This window comes from Struthio camelus, chromosome 1 (genome assembly GCF_040807025.1).
Source record: "Struthio camelus isolate bStrCam1 chromosome 1, bStrCam1.hap1, whole genome shotgun sequence".
NCBI lineage: Eukaryota > Metazoa > Chordata > Aves > Struthioniformes > Struthionidae > Struthio > Struthio camelus.
In genome coordinates this window covers 193541016-193565373 of record NC_090942.1, presented here as the reverse complement: position 1 = coordinate 193565373, position 24358 = coordinate 193541016, and the positions used below count along the sequence as shown (strand labels likewise).

Sequence of the window (24358 nt, the reverse complement as noted above, 5' to 3'; positions counted from 1 at the left end):
ATGTAAGCTAGAATGGAGAAATTTAGCATAAAGTATTGTTAAAGGAATTTTGAGCCATTTTTCTTGGAGGCCAGCGGTTGGAATTTCCCCTCTTCCCTCCCACAAAGTTTACCACAATTTGCGAGCTGTCTTGGAGTTTCAGTCCAGTTTGCATTGCACATGTGTCAATATCACAAAACAGATTCACACGATTTGGCATCTTCAACAGCTGTCCTCACTCAAAAGCCAAATTCTACCTCCATTTCCCCATCTACGGGCTTAAACGGTTCCACAGGGGACAGTTCTCACAGGAGATCTGAAGCCCATGGGAAAAACAATACTAAGAATTTTTTTTATTGTCACCCTGAAAAGTATTCCTGATCCGTGGACAGAACAGCTGTCAATTGTCTTTCTGCATCTTTCAGAAACATGCAAGAAAAACCAGCAATCAGAAAATCCCATATGGGAAACCCTTAATCGTATCAGCAAGCTGCTGTTCACAAGATTTGTCCCAGTGAGTTCAATGACACTACTGGCACAAATGAGTCTGCATCACCTGGGTAAAACACAGGGCTTTAAGTAGCAGCCTACGCCACTGCTAAACTCAGTCCATTCGAAAAATACAGTAAAGGAGCATTAATTAATAATGTTTAATTATTAATCTGTTTTATGGCTATTTGATACTGTACACAGAATTTAGCAAAGCTGCCTAACTTTTAATGGCGGGAGGAAAAAGATGGCTTAAAACTGAAACACGACAAGAGCTGTATTCTAAACAACTCCAGATTTCCGTTTTAGAAGATTTAAGCTCTGTAAAGATGTAAGTCCTTCTCAATCATAAAATTTTTCTAAATAAAGATATGGATTGTTGTACTTGGCAAAAACCCAGATACTGATCTTTGGTATTCATTTCAGATCTCTATACAGAGTTGCAAGGTGTAGTAATTCACTAAAATTCCCATTAATAATCCACCAATAAATCAAAAGCTGTACAATGCATGTCAGCATTCAAACTGTGTCCAGCAATAGGCTGTTCAAAGTCCTCTGATTACAAGCATTGTATTTTCTTAAAATCAGAATCCTGTGTAAAGCTGAGGTTCACAAAAATATGGTTTTTATAAAAGGGTAGAAAGAACATTGCCTTGGGAAAAAACGAAAAAAAGCAGCTCTGTACACTTGAGCAGCTGATGAATTTGGTCCAACAATGAGCTCCATACCTCACACAATGTACTCTAGTTAACTGAGAGTGTGATTTTATGATTGGCTTAAGACAATTTAAGACCTCACTGCTGGCACCCTCCCCACCATTCCCAGCTAAGTGTTTCTACTGCTTCCCATGTGTCAGCTCTACGTGCAAGTTGAAGCAGCTTGCTGAGCAGACTGAAAAGAAGCCTTCAGACAAAGAGTAATCATGATTGTGCCTTTTGGTTGTAGCTGGAGAACTGATCTGCCTAAAAATATTAATTTTCAGGCAGAGCACTTCCTTTAATCAGCTGTCTGAAGAGCTTCTGCCTTCACAAGTGTTTTGTCATTTGACTCAATGAATCAAACAGCCTTTCAACTGTTCTATCATAACTAGCGCCTCTGAGTCAGGAATTACCATGGGATACTCCCCCCTCCCCTCACTTGCTTCTCTCTGTCACTCACTTCTCTCTTTGGGTAGATGCCTCAACAGTTCTCAAATTTTCCTGATCTTTCCTGTAAATCTTTGCTCAGGATGACAGATCCACTAAATTCCTACCTAGATCGTCACGGTTTTCTGGGACAGCAGCAGTAACACTTCCACAAAGGGAAATACAATCCACATCACTCAGTAATCTGACTTAATTTTCTTTGAATTCTTTTCAGTAAATCATGCCCAGTAATGAGAAAGACAAACTGTTTTGCTAGCTTTCATTATATGTGCTTAAAACAGGATCCAGAAAAAAATTCAGGTTGTTATTCATACCTAAAGTTCTTTTCCATGTAACTAGTCCGGTGTTTATCTGCTGTGTCCATACGACAGAAAAAAGAACTGACTAGACACAGTTAGAAAACTATATGCAATAATCATATAAGGAACAACAAATACAGAGATCTGATAACTCTGGTCCAGTAACTGTTTAGGGTACACTTACACCCCCTTGATACAGAAATCCCAATAAAGCAATAAGCTAGTAGGGAGTAATTTAACCATGCAACACACAGGGATTATTTAGCACTCATTGAGCTAAGAGTGAAATTCTTATTTTAACATAGCACAAGAGACAATGGGTAAGTCCAGGCTAAAATGCATTTAAACAGGAACTTCAGTCCTCACAAGGCAAAGAGTACGCTTGTGATTAAGGCAACACACTTGACATGCAATAATTAAATCTAGATTTGATTTCAAGCACAGTCATACATTTGCTTGTATGTCCTTACATGTGTCTGTGCATCAGCTCTTGTCTATCTTCTCTTTATTTTCTCTTTCTGGTCACTGGCCATCTTTAATCATGTCTTTAAGGATATTTGTTTCCTCTCTAATTCTTATGCTTCTGAATAACCATGTAACATGTTGAGGTTGGTCTTACTGTATCTCCCTGCCAGGATAGAGTCCTAAGCTCAGCTTCTAAAAAGCCAGAAGTGCAAATAATTTAATCATGGTTTCCAGGCAATGGTACTCAGCAGTAGTGGTAACTCCGGGTAGGTCTGACATACACAATGCTCCACATGCACCTCCTGAAAAATGAGGAATCATCACCTGTATCTGCTTGTGCACGAAGCTGGGATTTTGGTGGGCCTGGGAGAAGAATGGTGCTGTGTGGCTAAATACCATAGCAAAACAAGAAGAGGTTGATTAAAAATTATGCAGCTGAGACAGCAAATAAGGGGCTAGAGCAACAGGGCCTCCTGCTGTTGTTCAGGGCAGATGATTCCAATTGAAATACAGGAAATTCCTTTTAAAAATAAAAAAAATAAAAAAAAAAAAACTTTCTTTACTGTGAGGGTGGTTGAACACTGGAACAGATTGTCCAGAGAGGTTGGGGAGTCTTTGTCCTTGGAGATATTCAAAACTCAACTGGACACGGTCCTGGGCAACCTACTCTAGTCGAGCGTGCTTCAGCAAGGGGGCTGGACCAGATGATCTCCAGGGGTCCTCTCTGACCTCAACTATTCCGTGATTAACTACTAGACATTTTATCCTGTATGCAAGCATATCCTCCTTTATTACAGTGGAATTTGATGACAAGCAGTTACACAAACAGCTGAATACTGCTGGCAGCATGTGGCAATGACATTTTCCTTCTTCACACAGCTGTACTGGGAGACAGCATTGCCCTTTACTTCTAGCACCATGACACTGGCCAGGCAAGATATGCAGAAGATGCTCACTACATTTTCAGGAGCAGATATTTCCAATTTCACCTCAGTATAAAACCCCTTAATTTGTAATACTGACAGACACTGCAGGCTAAGAGTTCCAGATGATTTGGACCCCATTTCCCCTTTCATTTTTATTACATTTTAATTAGTCTTCTTCTTATAATAATACCTTCTGGAAATGCAACATGATGCTGGCAAGCCCACTGGAAATTGGTTTTACAATTGTACTTAATATAGCCTCTTGCCAGCCACTGTAAAAGCATCTCAGTTCTCTGTGGAAATAAGAAAAAATATGCTATCATGTGCCTTTGTGTTGCAGTAAAATAATATAATTATACCTTTACATTTATTAAATGACGTTAGTTGGAGAAATAGACTGAGAATATCCCTAGTCCAGCAGTGCCTGGGACAGAATTGGTTTGAACTAACCAAGCTTAAAGCGAACAACTGTATTATGAAATTTTATTTCTGTAAAATATTTTTAAAGTCAAAAATCTAACCCAATTCCTTTCTGTTCCTAGTTAGTTTTGATCACCTCTAAGTGTTAAATGAAGGCAACCGGATTTTGAAATGACACATGAATAAAGGGAGGCCATTCCTCCATATGCTATTGTTAGGGGCTGCCTATAAATCGGTGTATTACTGTAGCTGCTTAAGCTTCTGTAGCTCCCCTTATCTCTGCAACCAGGAAGGCCAAATCTATTATCTTTAGTGAAAAACTCCATTATTAGACAATAAAGAAAAAAAGAACATACTGGAAATTATTCTGCAGTGCCCATTTTGACAAATGTGATTCCTCAGTCTGAGTGCTTGGTAATACAAATACTTAAGAATTAGACATGGGAAAACCTGTGAAGATACTCACTTTGCTTTCCTGTACAAAAGGTCTAGTCCTCAGGCTGGTATTTACATTTTCTTTTATTCAAGGGTACTTTTTCCTCTTCACGTTTCCTTCCAACAATGGTTACAATACAAAAACTGAAGCAGGGAAGAATAAGATTCTTGCCAGGTAACATCAAGAGCTAGAGGCCATGGTCAGGAAAAAAAAGAGAGAGAGAGGGAGAGAGAGAGAGAGACAGACAGACAAAACAGAAAGGGGAAAAGAGAGAGGGAGTGTTTTGTTACACGCATATGGTGTGAAAACTATTTTGTAACTGCACCCTGAAAAGCACTGAGCTTTGATAGAAAGATGGCCTAATACTGACTCCTTGCAGTCTATCTCATGGATTAAAGCTAAAGCTGAGTAGCTTTTGCTGAGTCTTCAAAAATGCAAGTGCATGCAAATACTAAATTTCTACTTCCTATGTTACCTGGTGCAGCAACTACCTGACCTCACAGCAGGGTTCAAAGTAAAAAGAATTGCTCAAAATAAAAGCAGACAAGTATAGAACTGAGTGAGCAAGTAAGTGTAATACAGCTTCAAGAAACCACAATGATTTACCTCAAAATTAATCCAACTTTTGGGCTACAATTTTTTCCTATTTGAATATCAGCACCTGACTAATTGTCTTTCATGAAAATTGCTAAGTGTCCAAATAAGACTGGGAATAAATCTGTAAGAAAAAGAACGTTGATGAGTTAACAGTGCATACACAAACACAAGGTTTCAAGCCTCTTTTCATAGAGCTGTTACTGGAGTGCTGGTAATTTCCTGTTCCTCATGACAAGGGTAAAGGGGATACCATCAAACAGGATTTCAGAGCTCTGGGGATGGTAGTCAAGGGTCTGGGAGCCCAGGTCATCTTCTCCTCAATCCTGCCTGTGATGAGGAAGGACAGAAAGAGGAGTAGACAGCTTTTCGAAGTTAACAAATGGCTATGCCACTGGTGCCGACAGCAGGGTTTTGGTTTCTATGACCATGGGACCCCGTTTGAAGATCAACAGCTGATGGAGAGAGATGGGACCCAACTCATTAGGTGGGGCACGCATGTCTTTGCCAACAGGTTGGCCAGCCTGGTAAGGAGGGCTTTAAACTAGGAAAGATGGGGGAAGGAGAGAGTTACAGAGACAGGGCAGTCAGCAAAACACAGCTCAAGTCAGGATGCCTCCTGCGGGTGCCTGCAGCTGGGGAAGTGTGCTCAGGACATGACTATGGAGGATCCTCTTGCACCTCTCCTGAGAAACCTGCATGCTCGATTGCCTCTCTGAAATGCCTGGACACCAATGCACACAGCATGGGGAATAAGCAGGAAGAATTAGAGATTTGTGTGCGGTCGCAGGGCCATGATATCACTGCAGTTACAGAGACATGGTGGGATAGCTCACATGACTGGGATGCTGTCATGGATGGCTATGTGCTTTTTAGGAAAGACAGGCCAGGAAGGCGAGGTGATGGAGCTGCCCTTTATGTGAGGGAGCAACTAGAATGTATGGAGCTCTGCCTCGGGGTGGGTGAAGAGCGAGTTGAGAGCTTATGGGTAAGGATTAAAGGGCAGGCTAACATGGGTGACACTCTTGTGGGGGTTTACTGCAGGCCACCTGATCAGGAAGAGGAAGTTGATGAGGCCTTCTACAGACAGCTGGAAGTAGCCTCACAATCAGAGGCCCTGGTTCTCATGGGAGACCTACCTGGAGGAATCTCATGGGTTAGGGCCCTAGAAGGAAAGAGGGGTCCAGGAGAGCTGGTTAATATTCAAACATCACTTCCTTCAGGCTCAAGACGGGTGCATCCCTATACATAAGAAGTCCAGCAAAGCAGGCAGGAGACCTGCATGGATGAGCAATGAACTCCTGACAAAACTCCAACAGAAGAAAGAAGTACACAGAATGTGGAAAAGGGGACAGGCCACTCGGAAGGAATATAGGGACACTGACAGAGTATGTAGGGATATGATGAGGAAGGCTAAGGCCCGTTTGGAATTAAATCTGGCAAGGGATGTCAAGGACAACAAGAAGGGCTTCTACAAATACATCAACAGCAAAAGGAGGACGAGGGAAAACGTGGGCCCGCTGCTGAACGGGGCGGGTGCCCTGGTGACGAAGGATACAGAGAAGGCAGAGTTGCTGAATGCCGCCTTTGCTTCAGTCTTCACTGCTAAGGCCAGCCCTCAGGAATTCCAGACCTTGGGGACAAGAGAGCAAGTCTGGAGAAAGGAAGACTCTGCCTTGGTCGAGGAGGATCGGGTTAGAGATCATTCGGGCAAACCCGACATCCACAAATCCATGGGCCCTGATGGGATGCACCCACGAGTGCTGAGGGAGCTGGCGGATGTTACTGCTAGGCCACTCTCCATCATCTTGGAAAGGTCCTGGAGAACAGGAGAGGTGCCTGAGGACCGGAAGAAAGCCACTGTCACTCCAGTCTTCCAAAAGGGCAAGGAGGAGGAGCTAGGAAACTACAGGCCGGTCAGCCTCACCTCCATCCCTGGAAAGGTGATGGAACAGCTCCTCCTGGAGGTCATCACTAAGCATGTGGAGGACAAGGAGGTGATCAGGAGTAGTCAGCATGGATTCACCAAAGGGAAATCATGCTTGACCAATCTGATAGCCATTGATGACCTGGATCAATGGACAGGGTGCAACCTCAGCACTACTGATGATACTAAACTGGGGGAGTGGCTGATATACCAGAGGGCTGTGCTGCCATTCAGAGGGACCTGGACAAGCTGGAGAGCTGGGTGGAGAGGGACCTCCTGAAGTTCAACAAAGGCAAGTGCAGGGTCCTGCACCTAGGGAGGAAGAACCCCATGCACCAGGACAGGCTGGGGGCTGACCTGCTGGAAAGTAGCTCTGCAGAGAAGGACCTGGGTGTCCTGGTGGACAACAAGGTCACCATGAGCCAGCAATGTGCTGTTGTGGCCAAGAAGGCCAATGGTCTCCTGGGGTGCATTAGGCAGAGTGTTGCCAGCAGGTCGAGGGAGGTGATCCTGCCCCTCTACTCAGCCCTGGTGAGGGCCTCACCGGGAGTGCTGGCTCCAGTCCTGGGCTCCCCAGTACAAGAGACATGGGACTACTGGAGAGAGTCCAGCAGAAGGCTACAGAGGCGACTGAGAGGTGATTTCATCAACGTGTACAAGTATCTGAAGGGGGGAGTATCTAGAGGATGGGGCCAGACTATTTTCAGTAGAGCCTAGTGACAGGACAGGAGGCAATGGGCAGAAACTGAAGCACAGGAAGTTCCATCTGAACTTGAGGAAAAACTTCTTTCCTGTGAGGGTGACGGAGCACTGGAACAGGTTGCCCAGAGAGGTGGTGGAGTCTCCTTCCCTGGAGATATTCAACACCTGCCTGGCCACAATCCTGGGCAATGTGCTCTAGAGGACCCTGCTTGAGCAGGGAGGCTGGACTAGGTGATCTCCAGAGGTCCCTTGTAACCTTGGCCATTCTGTGACGGGATCAAGCACAAGGATTCAGAAGTGAAGAAAACTAGGAGAGTAACTTAGGAGAATGTTACTCATTTGCTGTATGTAGCCTTGCTCATCTGTAACGTTTTAGACCAATAATGTGAAAACAGTAACGGGGTAGGAGAGAGTATGAGGACCGGTATATCCCCTCAGGCAAACAAATCACTCAGGAAATAAAATGCACTGTCCAAACAATCATCTGCCTATTTCAATCTACAGCTTGCAAGTAGAGGTAAGATACAGCCTTAGCAACTCACTCTGCTGGAATCAAGAATAACAGCAACCTTGCCCTTACTATCCCACAATAAAGACTGCATTTTTACAGAAGAGGACTGTTGCCACTCATTGTTGAGAAACCTGAGTCCAAAAACAGTCCAGGCAAGCTGATACAGATAGCACTGATAAAACATCCATCAAGTCTCAAAACAAAGATCTGAATTTATACCAACACAGGAACAGAATACAAAATAGAAAATAACTGTATGATAAATTTTGTTTAAAAGAAAAAGAAACACCATTGGTAACCTACATAGTTGTAAACCTGCCAAAAAAAACTGTCCTGTACTTAATTTTTAAAAGCAGGACATGGGTGAAATTCCATGGGTTAGGAAGTATAAACAACATGGAAATAAAAATTTTAATATCCCACCTCTCGGGTTTATAGTCAAAGAATATAAACAATTTAATAACATCCCAGAAGCTCTGAATCATTTCCCAGCTGCTAAATGAAAGCCAGGGGAGCTGGGGAAGGCGAATTATCAGCTTTTCAACTGCAAAGCCAGTTAGTGACAAGCCTTTTCCTTCACTTAGGAGTGCAGCATGAACCACAACATGCTACATAGTTTTACCATCTCAAATGCTCTAGCCTGTCACAAGCCTACATCTTATCCCATAAGGCTAGCTTTGCTCTTCATTTACTGACTTAGCTGAGAGAGTAAAAAAGTGCATCCAGGCAGCTCCCTAGTGACTGAATAGCTGAAAAATGTCAGGAGGAAAAGAAAAAAAAAATCACATACTTCAACAGTTATTTTTAACACGACCTGGTAAAATTGGTTCCAGATCTCACCAATACTTTAAATGTTACAAATCACAAAAATCTTGCTTCAAAATGTCCACTCCTGGCTTTAGTCTTTCTGAAGACCCATTATTACAAATGCAGGACTATGCAGAAGAGGAAATAAGCATTTTCCATCAAAACTTGTCCTCTCTTTGAAAATCATCCCTGAAAAAATACAGCTCAAAACAACTTGAAGATAACTGAAATGGCGGTGAGCAGAGACTGTTGCCTACTGTGCTGAACAATACTAATTCATTATTTCTTTGTAATTCTAAATGCCTGTATCCAAATGCCTCCTCTATGTACTTCAGAGAAGGGACTCTTCTGTGGATGTAAAGGGGCTAGCGCAATTGCTTCTCTCATGTGATTAGCAATCCCTAATGGTAATTGAAAACAGTGGTTGAAAATATGAATAACAAGAAGCTTATTACATTTCTTGATGAACGCAGGGCAGACCAGTGGGAAAACATCCTATTAAGAGGCACATGCGTTCTGGTAAAGAACAAATGAGAAGTGGGCTATACACATAACTGGAGAGGAAAAAAAGGTAGAAATTAATCTAGCACTTCTCTTCCATGACACCACAGTGCTGAACCTTTCAAAGCTGTAATATCTCAAAACCACACACCTTGTAGATGGGTTTGCTTGGCCTATTTACTCTGCTCAATTAAAAAAAAAAAAAGTGGCACACTGTCACCTTAGCAACAGCCAGAGCAGACCTGGCAGATGAACTGCTGCATTTTCTTAGAGAAATACAAAGAGATACACTTGGCAAACTTTGGTACTCTTTTCTGAAGTACTTGCTATATGAACCCACAAACATTAGATGAATGGTGCTGCCAAAAAGCATTCTTTGGTTGCCCAGAGCTGGGACGCAGGAGTAAAGAATAAAAGAACTGAGATGCAGCATGGCCCAGCGAACCCACCACCCAGGCCTTTGAGCTGGCGAAGCATTACGTCTCCCACAATAACTGGTGATATTTGCTTAGTGAAAAGTACTCAAAATGAAGCGTGCAAAGATTGTCATACAGTACCCTATCAGATTTTGCTTCCAGCTTTGTTGGGGATGGTCTCCTCCCCCAGGTCAAGGGTTCCTATATACTTTTGCACTGGTGCAAGGTCCTGCAGTTTGTTCAGCTGCTGTCCCCAGAGCAAGCAGTGCAGGCATCTGTACTTAATTCACCTGCCAAATCTTTCCTATCCTTTTCTTTGGCCTGCCTGAGGAAAACGTTTGTCCAGTGGAGTTCATCCAGAGATTTACCAAACAGAATGGATTATTCATTTATTAAACACTGAAACCTGAGCCCCAATAGTACCTCAGAACAAAACCTCTGCAAAACTAAATTAGCCTATAATCCTTCTGGTTTAGATAAACTCTGCTTCATAGGAACAGGGGCTTCAGATGCAGCAGCTGTAGATAAAGGAGACTCTTTGCTTTTTAATTTAGGATTGCTTATTTTGTATTACATCAGCACCTAACAGAACCACTAGAGTGCTTTTTGTGCTAGAAATGGTATCACTTTCTGAATCTTTTCCCCAAAGAACTTAAAATGACCAAGTATCGGGGTTCTTTAATATCTCTTCCCAATTATCTTATTTTCTTCAAATGCTTTCAATTATGTTACACACCCCCTGACTGACAGCCTTTAACATGAAAGCAATTCTATTTCACTTAAATTCTTTTATGTAAATGTTATTGTTGCTCTTGCACTGTCTGACCAAATTGACCACACAAAACACAAATACTGTTACTTGTGAAGCTGCATCAAAATAATTTGCCTTGGAAGCAGAAAAGAGGGAGAAAGACAGTCCTGTCTCCTGAACTTTTGTGTCTTTCCTGGAATGAAAATACATCTTTGTACCAACAAACTACTCGTGTTGAAATATAATTGCAATCCCCACATGTTCTGGACAGCTTTGGTCAGTAAGACCAGAATTAACATGACAAACTGTAGATGGCATACAACTAAAAATTACCTATACAAACAGCTAATTTAATAAAAATGAAGATCTAAAGCTTTGACTTGTTACCTTTATTTATAAAAAGCACAGCAGTTGCAAAAGGTTGATAATAGGTCAAAACCAAACTTTTAGATGAGAAATACTTTACCTTAAGCCTTGTCTTGTGAACCTACTTGCCAAATAATTACTCTTACTGGGCAAATAACTGAGTTACTGCCCAAAAACAGAGAAGATGGCAGCATATTCACCAACCCATTACCAAAAAGTGTGAGCTGGGAGGGTGGAGGTACACACATGGGGTAACAAATCGACTTCAAAATCCTTTTACTATCATGGAAAAAGTTGGTTGAATGGATTTTGCCTCCCAATTGTTTCAAGAATTATGCCTGCCAGCAGGAAACTAGAAATATTTTAACAACAAAATTTAGGAAAAAGCCGGACTAAATTTTTTCTCAAACACACATACACAGAGCAGGCAGGAAACAGACAGCAAGCTCCCTGCTAGTCACTTCAGCTCAGAAGGCAGACATTAAGAATACTGTCTGATCCAACTCTTGTTGAAATCAACAAAAGTCCTCCACTGAAGACCACGGGAGATGGAAAATAAGCTTTTCCATGCTTCAGCCAGAATGTGTGATCAAAGAGAAAGTGACAACTTTCTTCCCCTCTGATTTTCATGGTGATTAAAGATCCAGATAACAAAATATGATTAGTCACCTCTGAATTTTTGGCCTATTTGGGATAAATAAAGCTCACACTTATGTGTGAATCAGGGAGACAGACATCATCCTATCGTTTTATGAGAGAGAACTGCTAGTATTTGTGCTTGAATAAGCATTACGAAAAAAGGTTAGAGTGGGGAGACAGAGTACTGAAAAAGCATGCTGTGAAATTCCTATTGATAGAACTTAAAATTGTTATTTTGCATTAGCAAAAAAGAAAGAAAAAGTAACTCATAGCAGGTTTCATCTTTTATCATTTGGTTAAACTGAAATTCAACTGGTTTATGATAAACATCTAGAAAGGTTGGGACACTCACTAGAGCATCTACTGTCTTTAAAATCAAAGAGATGTCTCATAGAATTAGCTCTCAAGTACTTCCTTGGCATCAGTTTACAGTAAGAGTTCAATCATTTCTGCAGCCCCAGTTGTAATGACATTCTTCATCACAAACTCATTGGGTTGGAAAGACCCATTCACACTGGCCAAACCACGTTTACAAATTCTGTTCTCATTTTGCCTTGCACTTTAAGAGCCATGCGTAAAGTCATAAATGTTAGTGCTCATGAGTTTGGCCATGAACATCCAATCAGTTTAATTTATATATTGTTTCTAAACGTAGTTCCAGGAAGAGCAGGAATTTGTCAATGAAAAGAGCTATACTGTCCCAGTGAGAACTCCAGGGTCTTTTTGTTAAAACCTCTGAAAAGAGGTTTTCATCATGGTATGAAATGCATGGCATATTGAAGGCCCAGTGAAGCAGAAGGCAGTGAAAAATATATTAGCATGCTCATTCTGAATAGCTTAGGTGACAGGAAGCATTACAGCTGGAAGTGAAATCCTGTGCCAATGCAACCATACTACTTCTGATACTGAACTTCAGTGCTGTGCAGTGATAAGCCAACTCATGACTTGTGCTATTTAGACATATCCCTATGATGTCCGTCTTTCCCCTCAGGCATTTCTAATTTTTTTTTTTCCTTCCCTCTGGACTGGTCTTCTGGGAGTTAATTTGGTCCTTCCCCTCCCTTCTGCCCTTCCAGCTCACCCTGAACAAATCCTCATAGGTCTCAAAAGGGACTAGATTCATAAAGAAGTATAACGTCCATTTTTGTTTGCCTGGGAATAGGAAACTCTCCTGTCTGATTTCCTTTGCATTCTCCACGAAATCTACCACAGAGATGAAGACAAGATCACCTCAACAGGAGTCATTACAGCAGTGCCACTGTTTTTGCACCTAAGAACTAATCTTCTCACTAAAAAGCTAGTTTAAGTTAAAAATGATTAGCTGACAGGGTTTTGAAATCTTATGGGAGACTTATCAGCCAAAGCTGATATTTTCTTCTTAAGGAAACAGGCTCAAGCAATCATACTCTGTCATTGTCCTCTCTTTCCCCAGCCAAGTAACTTTTGAAGTGTTGGCCAACTTCAACAAAACTGACAGAAGGGTAGAGATTTCAAAGATAACTAGGCTTCTATGAACTTTATGAAAACAAGCAACTGCATAAAAAAGACAGACAAAAATGAATGTTTCCCATTGAGGGAAAGAGTTCACACATAAGCCTATCATATGGTTAAACATTACAGAATCCACATCGGAATGAACAACAGGAAACAAGACTTCATAAATGCTACCATTCATGGAACAGCTATTGACTTTCTTTACTTTTTCTTCCTCATGCTACTGGTAATAAACAGAAAGATAGAAGGACCCAGGACTTCTCCCCAAAACAAAACTTGTAGTTTTCTCCCTTACAACATTAGGCTGATATTAATAAATAGTAACAACGGGAATTTCACCTTTTTCCATTTTTTAAATTCTCAAAATTATACTCACTGCTCGTAGAGGACATACGGCTGTACTCAGACCTGCAAGACAAAGATTTTGGTTAAACAGGGCTAGGTATCTAAAAGAGACAATAAAAATGTATCAAATCTAAAAATAGTTTAAAGCCCACTTAGTATTAATTTTACACTAAGATAATAACTGGAAAACATTTTGAACATGGCCTCAGAAAAACTGGCACCTTGCAGAAATGATAAAAGCATCTACACAGACTGAGTGAAGCAAGAGGTTTTAATTAGGGATGGGAGTTGCTATTTATACCACTCAACTTTGGGCAAAAAATTAGAGCTCAAAAGGCTCTCTACAAGGGAAAAAAAATAAACTGCTTCAGACACAGGTTTAGAGTCAAAGCCTGCCAGATTTTGACCCCCTTCTCCATCTTCTTCATCTTTTATCCTCTAAAAGCAGCTTTGCAGCTAATCTCTTTTAAGGCAACTCTTTATATAGAGTAGGATTTTTATTGTCCTTTGGACACAACTGGTAGGGAAGACAGAAAATAGGTACCGAAATATGAGCATTTAGGTTAGGAAGAATTTTGCTTTAGGAAATCCTCTTCCTCCTCAGATCATCTCAGCAAAACTATAGGCCAAAGATTCTACTTCAGTGCATACTCGATTATCCATTATAATGTTAAGCATTTTGAGCGATACTGCACTTTATTTTGCAGGTTCATATTACCCTAAACTTCTGGAAACCCAATTCTGGGCTAATTAAACTCACAAACATGGCCCATTTAAGTCCTAAAGATTCAGAAATACTAAGGTAAGAAAAATATGCCAACACTGAATGATTTTTTTTTATTCATTTCCATTTGTGAGGCCATACATATGATTTCTGAGCGCTGGTGTTGGAATTCACAGCCACACATCATCAACTCCACTATTCTCTAGGTCCCCCAAACAGAACCCCACTCTCCAGAACTCTTTGCTACAATTAACTTCTTGCATACTTATATGCCCTGCAGTGCCCTGAACAGAAAAGGCAAACTGTTCAGGGAGGCATAACACAGTTCTTGGATCCAAATCTAAATGCTTGTTTTATATAAAACAATTGCAACAAGTTTGCAATATTGCTTTAAATTTAAAAAAAAAAAGTGAACTTGGACTCCTATGGCATTTGTCTGGAAACAAATACCATCTAGGCGTCTTCTCAGGATACCTTCATACCTCATGCTTGCTGGCATCCAAGGGAATAAAGGCCATCAACCCCTGTATTCATCATGACTACTTCGGGTTTTAATAGGGACATATCTCTGCAGAAGGAGCAAAGCAATTACTGTCGTCCCTGTATTTCATAACCCTCTATTTGGCACGCTGCCTCCTGCAGGTCTGATGCCAAAGACTGCTTGTTCAGGTGAGAAAGAGGACAAGGCATTGCCCCCAATTCTTCTTGCCATCCAGCTTGATCAGTCAGAGGTGGGATAATTTGAATTTTTAACAACACTAATGGCAAAAGATACCCCCCAATACCACCAAGTACTATGAGGCTACCAAAGCTTTTGAAAGAGGTCTGTGCAGCGTGGGGGAGGAGAGCTGCTAACAGGAGCTTGCAGCTCAGTGTTGCTCTCTTCCCTTTATTAACCCCCTGCACCCCAGTCACTGGTAAAGATATTTCTTGGCTTCCTGACATTATGTTACACGTGGCAGAAACTACAGAATCAGGTGGTCAGGAGTCCCTCTCATTCAACCTGTATATATACACCCTGCTACATAGAACCTTCCCTGTGAATCAAACGTTATCGCTCAACTACATGTCCCCCAGGACCCTTGCGCAGCTGGGAAAGGGCAGGAAGGGAGAACATCCCTCGTCTCCAGCCCTCCCCTTCCCACTTGTACCAGTGGAAAGGCCATGTACATCAACCCAGTCCAGTTCTGAACAGCGACCAAGGGAAAGAGATGTTGGGGGCTAGCTAGGTACTGTGGTGCAGGCCATAAAACTGCATGGTATTTCCATCAGCTAGTCATGTTGGTATGATTTGGCATCCCGTATATTTGGACTAGAGATACAACTGTAACATGTCACCCTTCACAAACTCGGAGGCAAGCAATATACATCCAGCTGCCTCCAAGCATCTCAAGCAAGGATTCAGTTAGTCTGCTCTTCTGTTTGAAAATAGCCTGAGGCTGTCCTTCAGTGTATCTGTGTTCAGCAGTTGGTGGCTAATTTAATATAAATACACACTGCTTAGATTTTAGATAGAAGCGAGACAACATTTTGTCTTTTGCTTATTGTGAGTAAAAGCAGCCTTCTATTACCTCACACTGCTATTTTATTTTCCCCAGAGTGCTGCAGGCACATTATAGGGCACTGAGAATTAATGAGTCCTGAACCAAGGAACTGACATTCTACATACAGGTAGGACATGAAAAATGAGACACGAGGAAAAATAAAAAGAAGGGGAGTGAGAAAGGAGGATACAACAGTGTGCTCAGAGACTAATTGCAGACACATTTTAATAGGCTTTAGAATTGCACTGGGGTTTTTTTGGTAATTCTAATATGGTTCAACCTAATATTTAATTCATGTTTGTAGCATAACTGACATGTACAGAATTAAAAAAAAAAGATAATTAAGTTCAAAGGCTTATGTTAACCTTGGATGCCTAAATGAGGCTTGTACTCTACCTAAGCTACCACTACAGTCAATAGCAAGGGAAGTATGAAGTGCTTCTCTCTCCCCATTGTCTGGAGAGGAAACCTACAGAAGGTACACTCCTAATCTGGGACTCTCGGCTACATGCCTAAAATCCAATGGCATGAATATGCATGTCTCTATGTATTCTCAGTGGAAACCTGAATCACCTCTAGCTCTCTCTCCAATTAATTTCTTTCCTTGAACTTTGAGTTGAATCTAGTCCTTAAAGCAAAAATGATAGTGTTAATAAAATCCTTGACACTTTCAAAATATTAGCTATTAATCATTCAGATTCATGACCTGCAGTGGTAAGTTGCTTACAAAATAAAAAAAGAACCTTTTTTACTTTTTTCTTATAGTCAACTATTTAGGATATTGGATTCTTAAGGTCCTGTAAGTCGTATAAGCTTTTCAGAGTTCTGTACCCAATAAACATTCCATTTGACATGGTTATGTATTAGAAAAATTAAATATAGAAATAAACATCTCCAAGGTCATGAAGACCCTCTGGTCATCAAGCAATTCTGTTCCTTCCAATTCTTTCCATCTGCTTTAAACATCCTGAGTATACACTTCTATCAGTCCCCTTGGTAGATGATTCTCTCATTAAGATAATTCAACAGTAAAGCACTTAGCGACCTTAATGGTGAAAGGCTGGGGCCATATTGCTCAGAAGTTCCAGGGCAATTACTTGGTTTTGCAGCAAGCTACCTCCTCTGTGCAACTGATAGATACTACTTTATAGAGAAAAGGAAAGAGACGTTCAGGATAAAATCTGAACTAATGAAGGACTGTTCCCTTTATAGGCATATAATGAGGAAAAAATGATCAAAAAGGGTATCGAAGCAGTGGGAGGTATTGAAAAGAGGGCTCACTGCTGAGTCAAAAGACACTTCAGTCTGCAAAGTATTCATGCTCAAGGGTCAGCCCACCAGCAAAGACTAGTTGTGAACATGTCAAGAAACATTAAAATAGAAATGTAGAAGTTTGAGAGATGTGGGACCTAGGCTCCCACTGGAGTTATTGAAGGATCAAGGCAGTGCATTATTGTAGGGCATTAGACCATATAAGCGCAAGAGAACCAGAGCAGGTCTCTGAGATCATCACACTCTACTCACTCCCGATTAGCAATACAGAGCTTCAGAATATCTAAGAGAAAATACACCAATGAGTACTAGCAAGTAGCAGCTAGCACAACTTGCAGTTATTGAATAAGATATCTAAAAAAACTGTAAACCTCTGCTTCTTTGCTCCAGAAGCACTGCTTTCTTACGTCTCTTCGAATCACAGAAGCAATATAGCTACATTGTGATGGTTCTGTGCTTGGGTTACTTAGGCCTGCTGATCAATCACGACCCAGCATCACATTAACATGGCTATAGTGGTGACATCTATGCTAATAAATAAATGTGCCAAAGAAAATTTTCCGGGACTAAGGCCAATTGCCATGAAACAGCCTGTGCCATTAAAACCTCCTGCCTTCCTAAAGAGTAGTAGTTGCATCCAAATGGCCTCCTGGGAATAATCCCTCGCCCATGGTAACATGGGAAAACAAGTCCCTGGCCCATGCTAAAACACACCCAGGAATCATGTGGGACAGGGCTATAGTGGGCCTGCCCAAACTGATGCCATGAACCCTTTAAGTGTTCAGAAATAAGGACAACTCTATTGCAGTGGTCAGGAACTCTCCCGAGTGGTGTTTAACATACTGGTATAGATATAACTAGAGTTTCTGAGCCAAAGAACATCTCCACAAGGCACACTACTGTGTAAAATGAACATATGTCTTTCAAGTTATTTCTAACACAATACTCCACGACAATATGCCCAGGGTCACCGTTGCCAGAACTCTTTAATCCCCTGGCAAAATGAAATTCTATATGGTTCATTACTTCTTCTGTTGTCTGCAACCTTAGCTTGCCTAGAACTGATGGTATGGCACCTGCTGTAGTCACACTTTTTCACTGCCTTTTCTACCTAGGAAATAATTGTTTCATATGAGTTGCATTTAACAGCTTCTTTAACTTCCATCCCCAGGAAAGTGTTCTACAGGGCACATAGGAGGATTTTAGAGCAGTTAAGCAGAACGTGTGAGTCAGGAGATTTAAGTGTGTGATTCTGTCATGGGTTTTTTCTCATCATATTCCTGTGGGCTGGATTACAATCTGTTTCACTGATATAAATCCAAAGCAAATCCATTACCTTCATCACACTTCTACTTCTGTAATCAAGACTACTGCAATGGAATAACTTAGAGCAACTTGTCTCAAAATGAGTTGTTCTGGATTTCTAGTAGAGTGAGTGAGCAAATTCAAGAGGATGGAGTCCCATGCCTCAATTGTAAATTCCATACTAGGGAGATTATTAGCAAAAACAGTGTTTGACGCCCTAAGCAAGATACGTTATCATCCCCATGATGAGGATCATGAAGAAGCGTCATTTACAGTCTTCCAAAATGTGATCAAGCAGGTGAGTGTGTTAGTATACCTGCCTTTGCACCTCATTCACTAGTCGGCCACACAGCATTGTCGAGAGGGATGCATCAGGACTCAGCTAACATGTACCAGGGCATCCAAAGCATTTGGTAACCCTTGCCATCCTCCCGTGGTCCTGGAGCTTTTAGCTCCAGAGCAGAAGAAGCTTAAATGATTCACCACTACCAAATGCTCAACTTTCCCACAGCTAGCAGAGGTGAAGCTCCCTCTCTGCTGGAACAGAGCCACCACAAATATCAGCACAGATCTCCTTGGCCAGCAGAACGTGCTTTAAAGCCTACCTACCTGTTGCTTTTAGTGACTAGCCCTAGTGCAACACACTAACAGGTCTTCTGCTAGAGATTCAATCAAATAGTTACACTCCACCAATCACATCTGTTTAGAAACAGTGCCCCAAGCTCAATTTGTAACAAAAAGCTCAATTTTATATTATTTGGATGTCAAATCACAGACAAATTGTATACCTTGACATGTCCAGAGTGACTGATATGCAGAAAGTTAATGTCTCAGCAAAAAAGAAGAAACCCCAAGGTAAAAAAATAGACTTTGAATAGGTTTCAGTAGCAGTGATTTGTGTTCCTGAGTTTCACATAAATTGATGCAATGTGTGACAAGAGATGCCTCAAACTGAAGGACTATCACACAGATGACAGTCATAAACGTTTAAACCCTTTAAGCTAGAAGGATGGAACAATGGCATGAAAACAAACAAAAAAAAAAGGCTGTTTCGTATTTTCAACAGCCAATTCTGACTGAGGACACAATGAATTACAACACTGTTAATACTTTTAAGTGGATACACCCTCTTTTCTATAGGCTACTTTGACTTCAGTTAACAACTGCATTTTTCTGTTTTAAAACCTCACAGCTTACAGAGCTGCAACAAAGAAAGGATTTTTTTTTTTTTTAACCTTTTTAACAGATAAATGAACAGAGGCTGAAATAGTTCTGCTAATTTATTGAGGGTCTCACTGGCAGCTACAGCACAGTCAAGAAATTAACATAAGCTCTGTAGAAATTAACTTTGGGAATTTACAACCACAGGAGGAAGGGAAAGGGATGGAACAAAACCCCCAAATAATAACTGCAAACAAATATTGAGCAAATTCCATTCCTATATGCTTAAAATTAACTGCTGCACAGTGCACAGCATCCTAAGCATTAAATACCTTTTGACTGTCGACTTTGAAACGGATCTCTCCACATAGTCGAGCTATTCCTTGGTAGTTGTGGGCTACCAAATACATACTACAATTTGCCTTCTTCCTAAAATGTGTAAATTACTCAGCAATCAACTACTAGTGAATTCAGTTTGCATCATAAGTAAAACCTCTATTTTACATTTCTAACTTATACAGAAAAAGGGTACTTCAATGGTGTTCTCCCCACTTCTTCTAAAAAAATTAATGAGTTGTTTGAAAAAAGCAGAAAAGCTCTTTTAAGTTGCAATTCAAGAGAAAGGTAGAAGTTAGTGTCTAATAATTTTGGACAGCTAACGAAGGAAGGGAAAAATTAGATGCTTGGTAACTTTGGCATTACTAGTAAGCTAATGATTGAAGTGTTAGCTCTTAAAGGCATTGGCTCTTACAGCTGTATAAGGGAACAAGTGAGGCTCTGTTGGGAATTGTCACATGTATCAAAATCTCCATTAATGACAGCTATCTCACTGAAGCGTTACGCTCAGTTAAGGCATATACACTTGATAGATAGGAAAGAGCATGCCTATAGAAAAAAATCCTGAAATGCAGGTAGGTGGACCTAATTTAGGAATTAAATTTTAAGGCTTTAGGTGTTAGAAACTACATGATTTTCACACTGATTATGCTTCACTCTGGATCTCAATTGCGAATACAATGAATTCAACTGACACTTCACCACTGACATCAGTGGCAGCAAGAATGTGTCCCCGTGCTTTAAAATTATATGCCTAACCACCTCTAAACTTTTTTTAAAGCTTATGTCAGTTTAGGTATTTCAGCCTCAGAGATAAGGAATGACACAGAAAACTGCTTTGCTATTCAGAGTAGGGATAGTAAATTGATATTTGCATGGCTTGTGCATTTTCAAGATGTCTTGTTTTACATTTCTACATCTCATTCTCTTTAGCAGTTTAGTATTAGATTTTTAGCATTTTTCATTATATTTTAACTACAATTCTTTAAACATGTATTTCTCCTCCCTTAAAATTCTTTCTTTCATGTTTTTTCCTGTTTGCTTTCTAATCAAAGAAAAAAAAAGAGATGAAGTTCTTTCTAAAAATTCAGGTTCTATGGTACAAAATCACTGATTAAATCATTACCACAGAAAATTGTCTGTGGCCCATAGTTCTTAGCTGGAAGATTTCAGTAACAGATGAAATTAAGTTTTCATACTAAAAAGCTGAAATATAAATTTTCCAAGAAAATACACTATGTACAGGCAAAGTATCTAAGACCAAGGATGGTGAAACTCTTTCAGATCTCATTAATGAGGAGCCAATATAAACTAATTGGTTTGTGTGTGTTATTTCCTTTATTTAGGTTCTTGACAACAACACCTCAATCCATTCTTATTGGATTCCGTAACTTAAAATATACTATTTTTGTTTCTGCAGCTTCTTTGCCATTCCTATCTACTGAGGCAAATGCAGTAATATAAAGATACTTTCTAATGGATTGGTAAAATGAGGATTTAAAACTGTAACTGATCTTTCCTGTAGCACAGAGTTTTGCCTGCTCTGTAGCTGGAAGCCATAGCAAAAGCCATAGCAAAACGTGAAGAAACATATGCCATCTAGAACATTTAATGTATTAGATTTATTAGTTGCTATAAATGGTTTCAGCACTACAGATTCCATAAGAGCTCACACATCCTCGTATACCATCATCAAGGTGACAATGGCTTGCAGCGCCTGGATTTACTCTACAGTCACTATACAATACTGTTCTTTGAGTGACAGAAAGAGACCACTTGATGTGAAACTGTTACTGAATTACTTTGACAGTTGTCTCTCCTAATACATAGGACATTCATAGGATGATGGCTGAACTTAAAAACCTTTTTTTTTTTTTTTAATATTTGAGTAATTGGAGAACAAGGACAGTTCAATTTGGCAATAGCTATTATAGGACTTAGATAAAGTAAAAGGCAGATCTTCACTAAGAAGAAAAGGCAAGCACTGTGAACAGTTGGCTTGGTGAGAAAACTGAAATATAAACATTGTGAAAGGGACATACGTGTCATGTTTATCAGACTAAATGAACTAGATGAACTAAAAATAGCTGCTAAATAGAACAAAAAATAAAACTGAAATGCAGAGGTCTGTTTTTTTCCCCCCCAAAATAAAATTCAGGGAAAGGAACTGCACTTATTAATTACCATATGCCACGATTAAAATTCCTCCAACAGCCTCTACTGTTAAACTCTGCCTTCCAGTGTCAAGCCTGCAACAAAGATGCTTCATAAAATCATCAGCTTTAACACCTCATCAGCGCCAGACATGAGCAGCTGTCCTGCTGATCACTAAGGTCTAAAGGCTAATGTTATCATCTGGGTCAAATCCTTCCAAGTGCCCCTCCCAACAAAATGCAGGTTTTTCTATTCTGGATAAGCTCAACAAATTAAGAGTGACTTGACCCATCAGGGATTTCTTGAGCTTTCAACTAGCCATGAATTCACCAATTATGCTGTCTTAATCTTATCCACATTCCCCAAAGATGAACTAAAAAACTGTTGTCCCAAGGACTAGGAAGGTGGCCTGCATTTTTTCCTTTATGCTGATGCCACATAAAATATTTTAAAACTTTCACCATACTGCAATACTGCAACAATTTATAGTGAAAGGAAAAGAGTCCACAACTTCTCTGATGACAGAGGAGTTCAAAACCAAAAATTTTGATTTAAATGAATAGTTGGATGTACGAAAAAAGATTGCAATATTCCATTTTCATCCAAAACTTTTAAAAAAAGATTATAATATTGCTACTTTAATTTGGGTACAGTGCCACCACTTCACAATCAAGAATTAGCTTTACAGTTCCTTTATGCTCTCAGTCTCATACTTAAGCACAGTGCCCTGACACAAACAGTAAGCACTTTTATTTACTTGCATCAGTTTGAGATTAGGGTGCTCCCTTTTCTCTGAATCTCAGCATGTGCTTTTACAGCAGCAAGGCAGACAGGGTCAAAGAAAAAACAGGAACGCTGTCCAACCCCGTTTGTGTGTTACACCCTCACACCCATGAGGCGGTCAGACTCAAGACCAAGGGAGAAAGACCAGGCGAGGAGCCAGGAGGAACACGGCTGAGAAAGCTAGGATGGAGGAAAATGAAGACCTAGGAGAGAACAGAGCAAAGCGAACAGGCAACCTCATTTTGTCCCTCTGGATCCAAAGAATGAGCAAGGGCTCACCACCGTTCCTGACAAGACAACACGGCAACAGCATGTAAAATGGGCCGGAAAGAGCCTCCCTCTCTCCACCACAGAGACAGGTTGGAGTTGGGATCTGCAGCAGTCAGAACTGGGGATCCCATGACTCATCCTTGCAGCCCCATGATATTAGGGCAAGTCATCTAACTTTCAAACACACTGTACCTCTGGCAGCTGGGGCACAGAGCCAGATAAAACTCTCCTTGACTCTTGTATGACACAGGTTGAACTGTCACTCTCCATGCCTCTTATACACTTACAGGTTGGACAACTACCAAAAGAGCTTATGGCACTTCACAGGTCAGTATGGTGAGAATCACGAGAGCAGCAACCCAGTTCCGGGGTGCTACCAACCTAACCTGCCTCTGTGGCGCTCCGATGGTCCCTCCAAGGACTCAGCCTGTCTGCCTGATGCTGGCAAGGTTTCTGCCACAAGGGCTGATGGGAGATGGTGACAGGCTAGGACAGGCACCTTCCCAGCCATCCTTAACACGGATTATCAGGGGACACAGAGGGATGGGGCAGAACCAAACCCTGAGCACCACACTCTGGCACCTGCTGATGGCCCATGAAGCACAGCACCAGGCCCCACCGGTGAAGTCGCAGGAGTTGGTTTGGGGCTCACACTTGAAACACAGCACCGTGACACCTTCGCATCTTGGTCCCCACGTGTAAGACGAGGACGATGGGGAGCTCTTCCCTAACTCGACCACAGGAGAGGGCGGACCACCGGGGCCTTTAAAACACGGCAATCCTCCGAGGTAGGAGTGCTCCCTGCTCCCCAGGGGACCGCAGCGGCCGGGAGGGCTCCGCCGCAGCCACCTCGGCGCCCCCCAACCCCACGCTGGCCCGCGGCCTCTCACCTACCCACAGCAAGCGCGGGTGGGTTAAAACATGACAGTTAGCCAGAAAACTACACGCGAGGGGTGCTGCCCGGCAGGCAGGGAGGGAAAAATCCCACTGCTGGCTGCCGCATGCCGGGACACAAAGCCTGCGAGGAAACACCCGCTCCCCGGGGCCGCCGCGGGGCGCGCTCGGCGGAGGGCGCCGACAACAAGTGCAGCGGGCGGGCGGCCGGGCGGGCGGGAGCAGCTGCGGCCGCGGGGCAGGAGCCGCTCCGCCACCGCGGGGAGGTGGAAGGGGGGGGGGTGCGGCCGCCGGTCACCCCGCGACTCACTCACCCGCCCGTCTCGGCTCCCGAGTCCACGCACTCATCCTCGCCGCCGGGCTTCTTGTCCATGGTGGAGGCGTCAGAGCTCCATGGCCGCCGGAGCTGCTCGTCCCGCTGCGCCGTGTGCGGGCGGCGGCGGAGAGAACCGCTCCGCCGCGCGCACGCCCCGCTGAGGGGAGGGGCGGGGCGGGGCGGGGCGGGGCGGGGCAGGGCGGCGGCGCGCGCGCCCCCTCCCCCAGCCGTTAACGGCCGCGCGCGCGCCCCCCCTCTTCAGCCGTTAACGGCCGCGCGGAGCACTGAGGCGGGGGGGGAGGGGGAGGGAGCGCCTGCATCATGGGGCTCGGTGCTCCCCCCACCCCAAAATACCCCAATCTCGCCGGCAAAATACCTCGGGGCACC

The 24358-nt window shown here is 42.2% G+C and overlaps 1 protein-coding gene across 2 annotated transcripts in view; it reads right to left on the bottom strand.

Moving 5' to 3' along the window:
• FAM124A (family with sequence similarity 124 member A) overlaps positions 1–24136 on the bottom strand; it is a 49225-nt gene extending 25089 nt beyond the window's left edge. The window contains exons 1-2 of one of the 2 annotated variants that reach the window (XM_068929902.1): positions 23970–24136; positions 13244–13275 (exon numbers count right to left, since the gene is read on the bottom strand). In XM_068929902.1, the coding sequence (XP_068786003.1) occupies positions 13244–13275; positions 23970–24028 (91 nt within the window). In that variant the 5' untranslated portion in view covers positions 24029–24136. Of the gene's footprint in view, positions 1–13243; positions 13276–21738; positions 21751–23969 lie in introns of those variants that run through there. The other variant, XM_009678591.2, reaches the window with a different exon arrangement.
• Between the last annotated feature and the right edge of the window lie 222 nt (positions 24137–24358).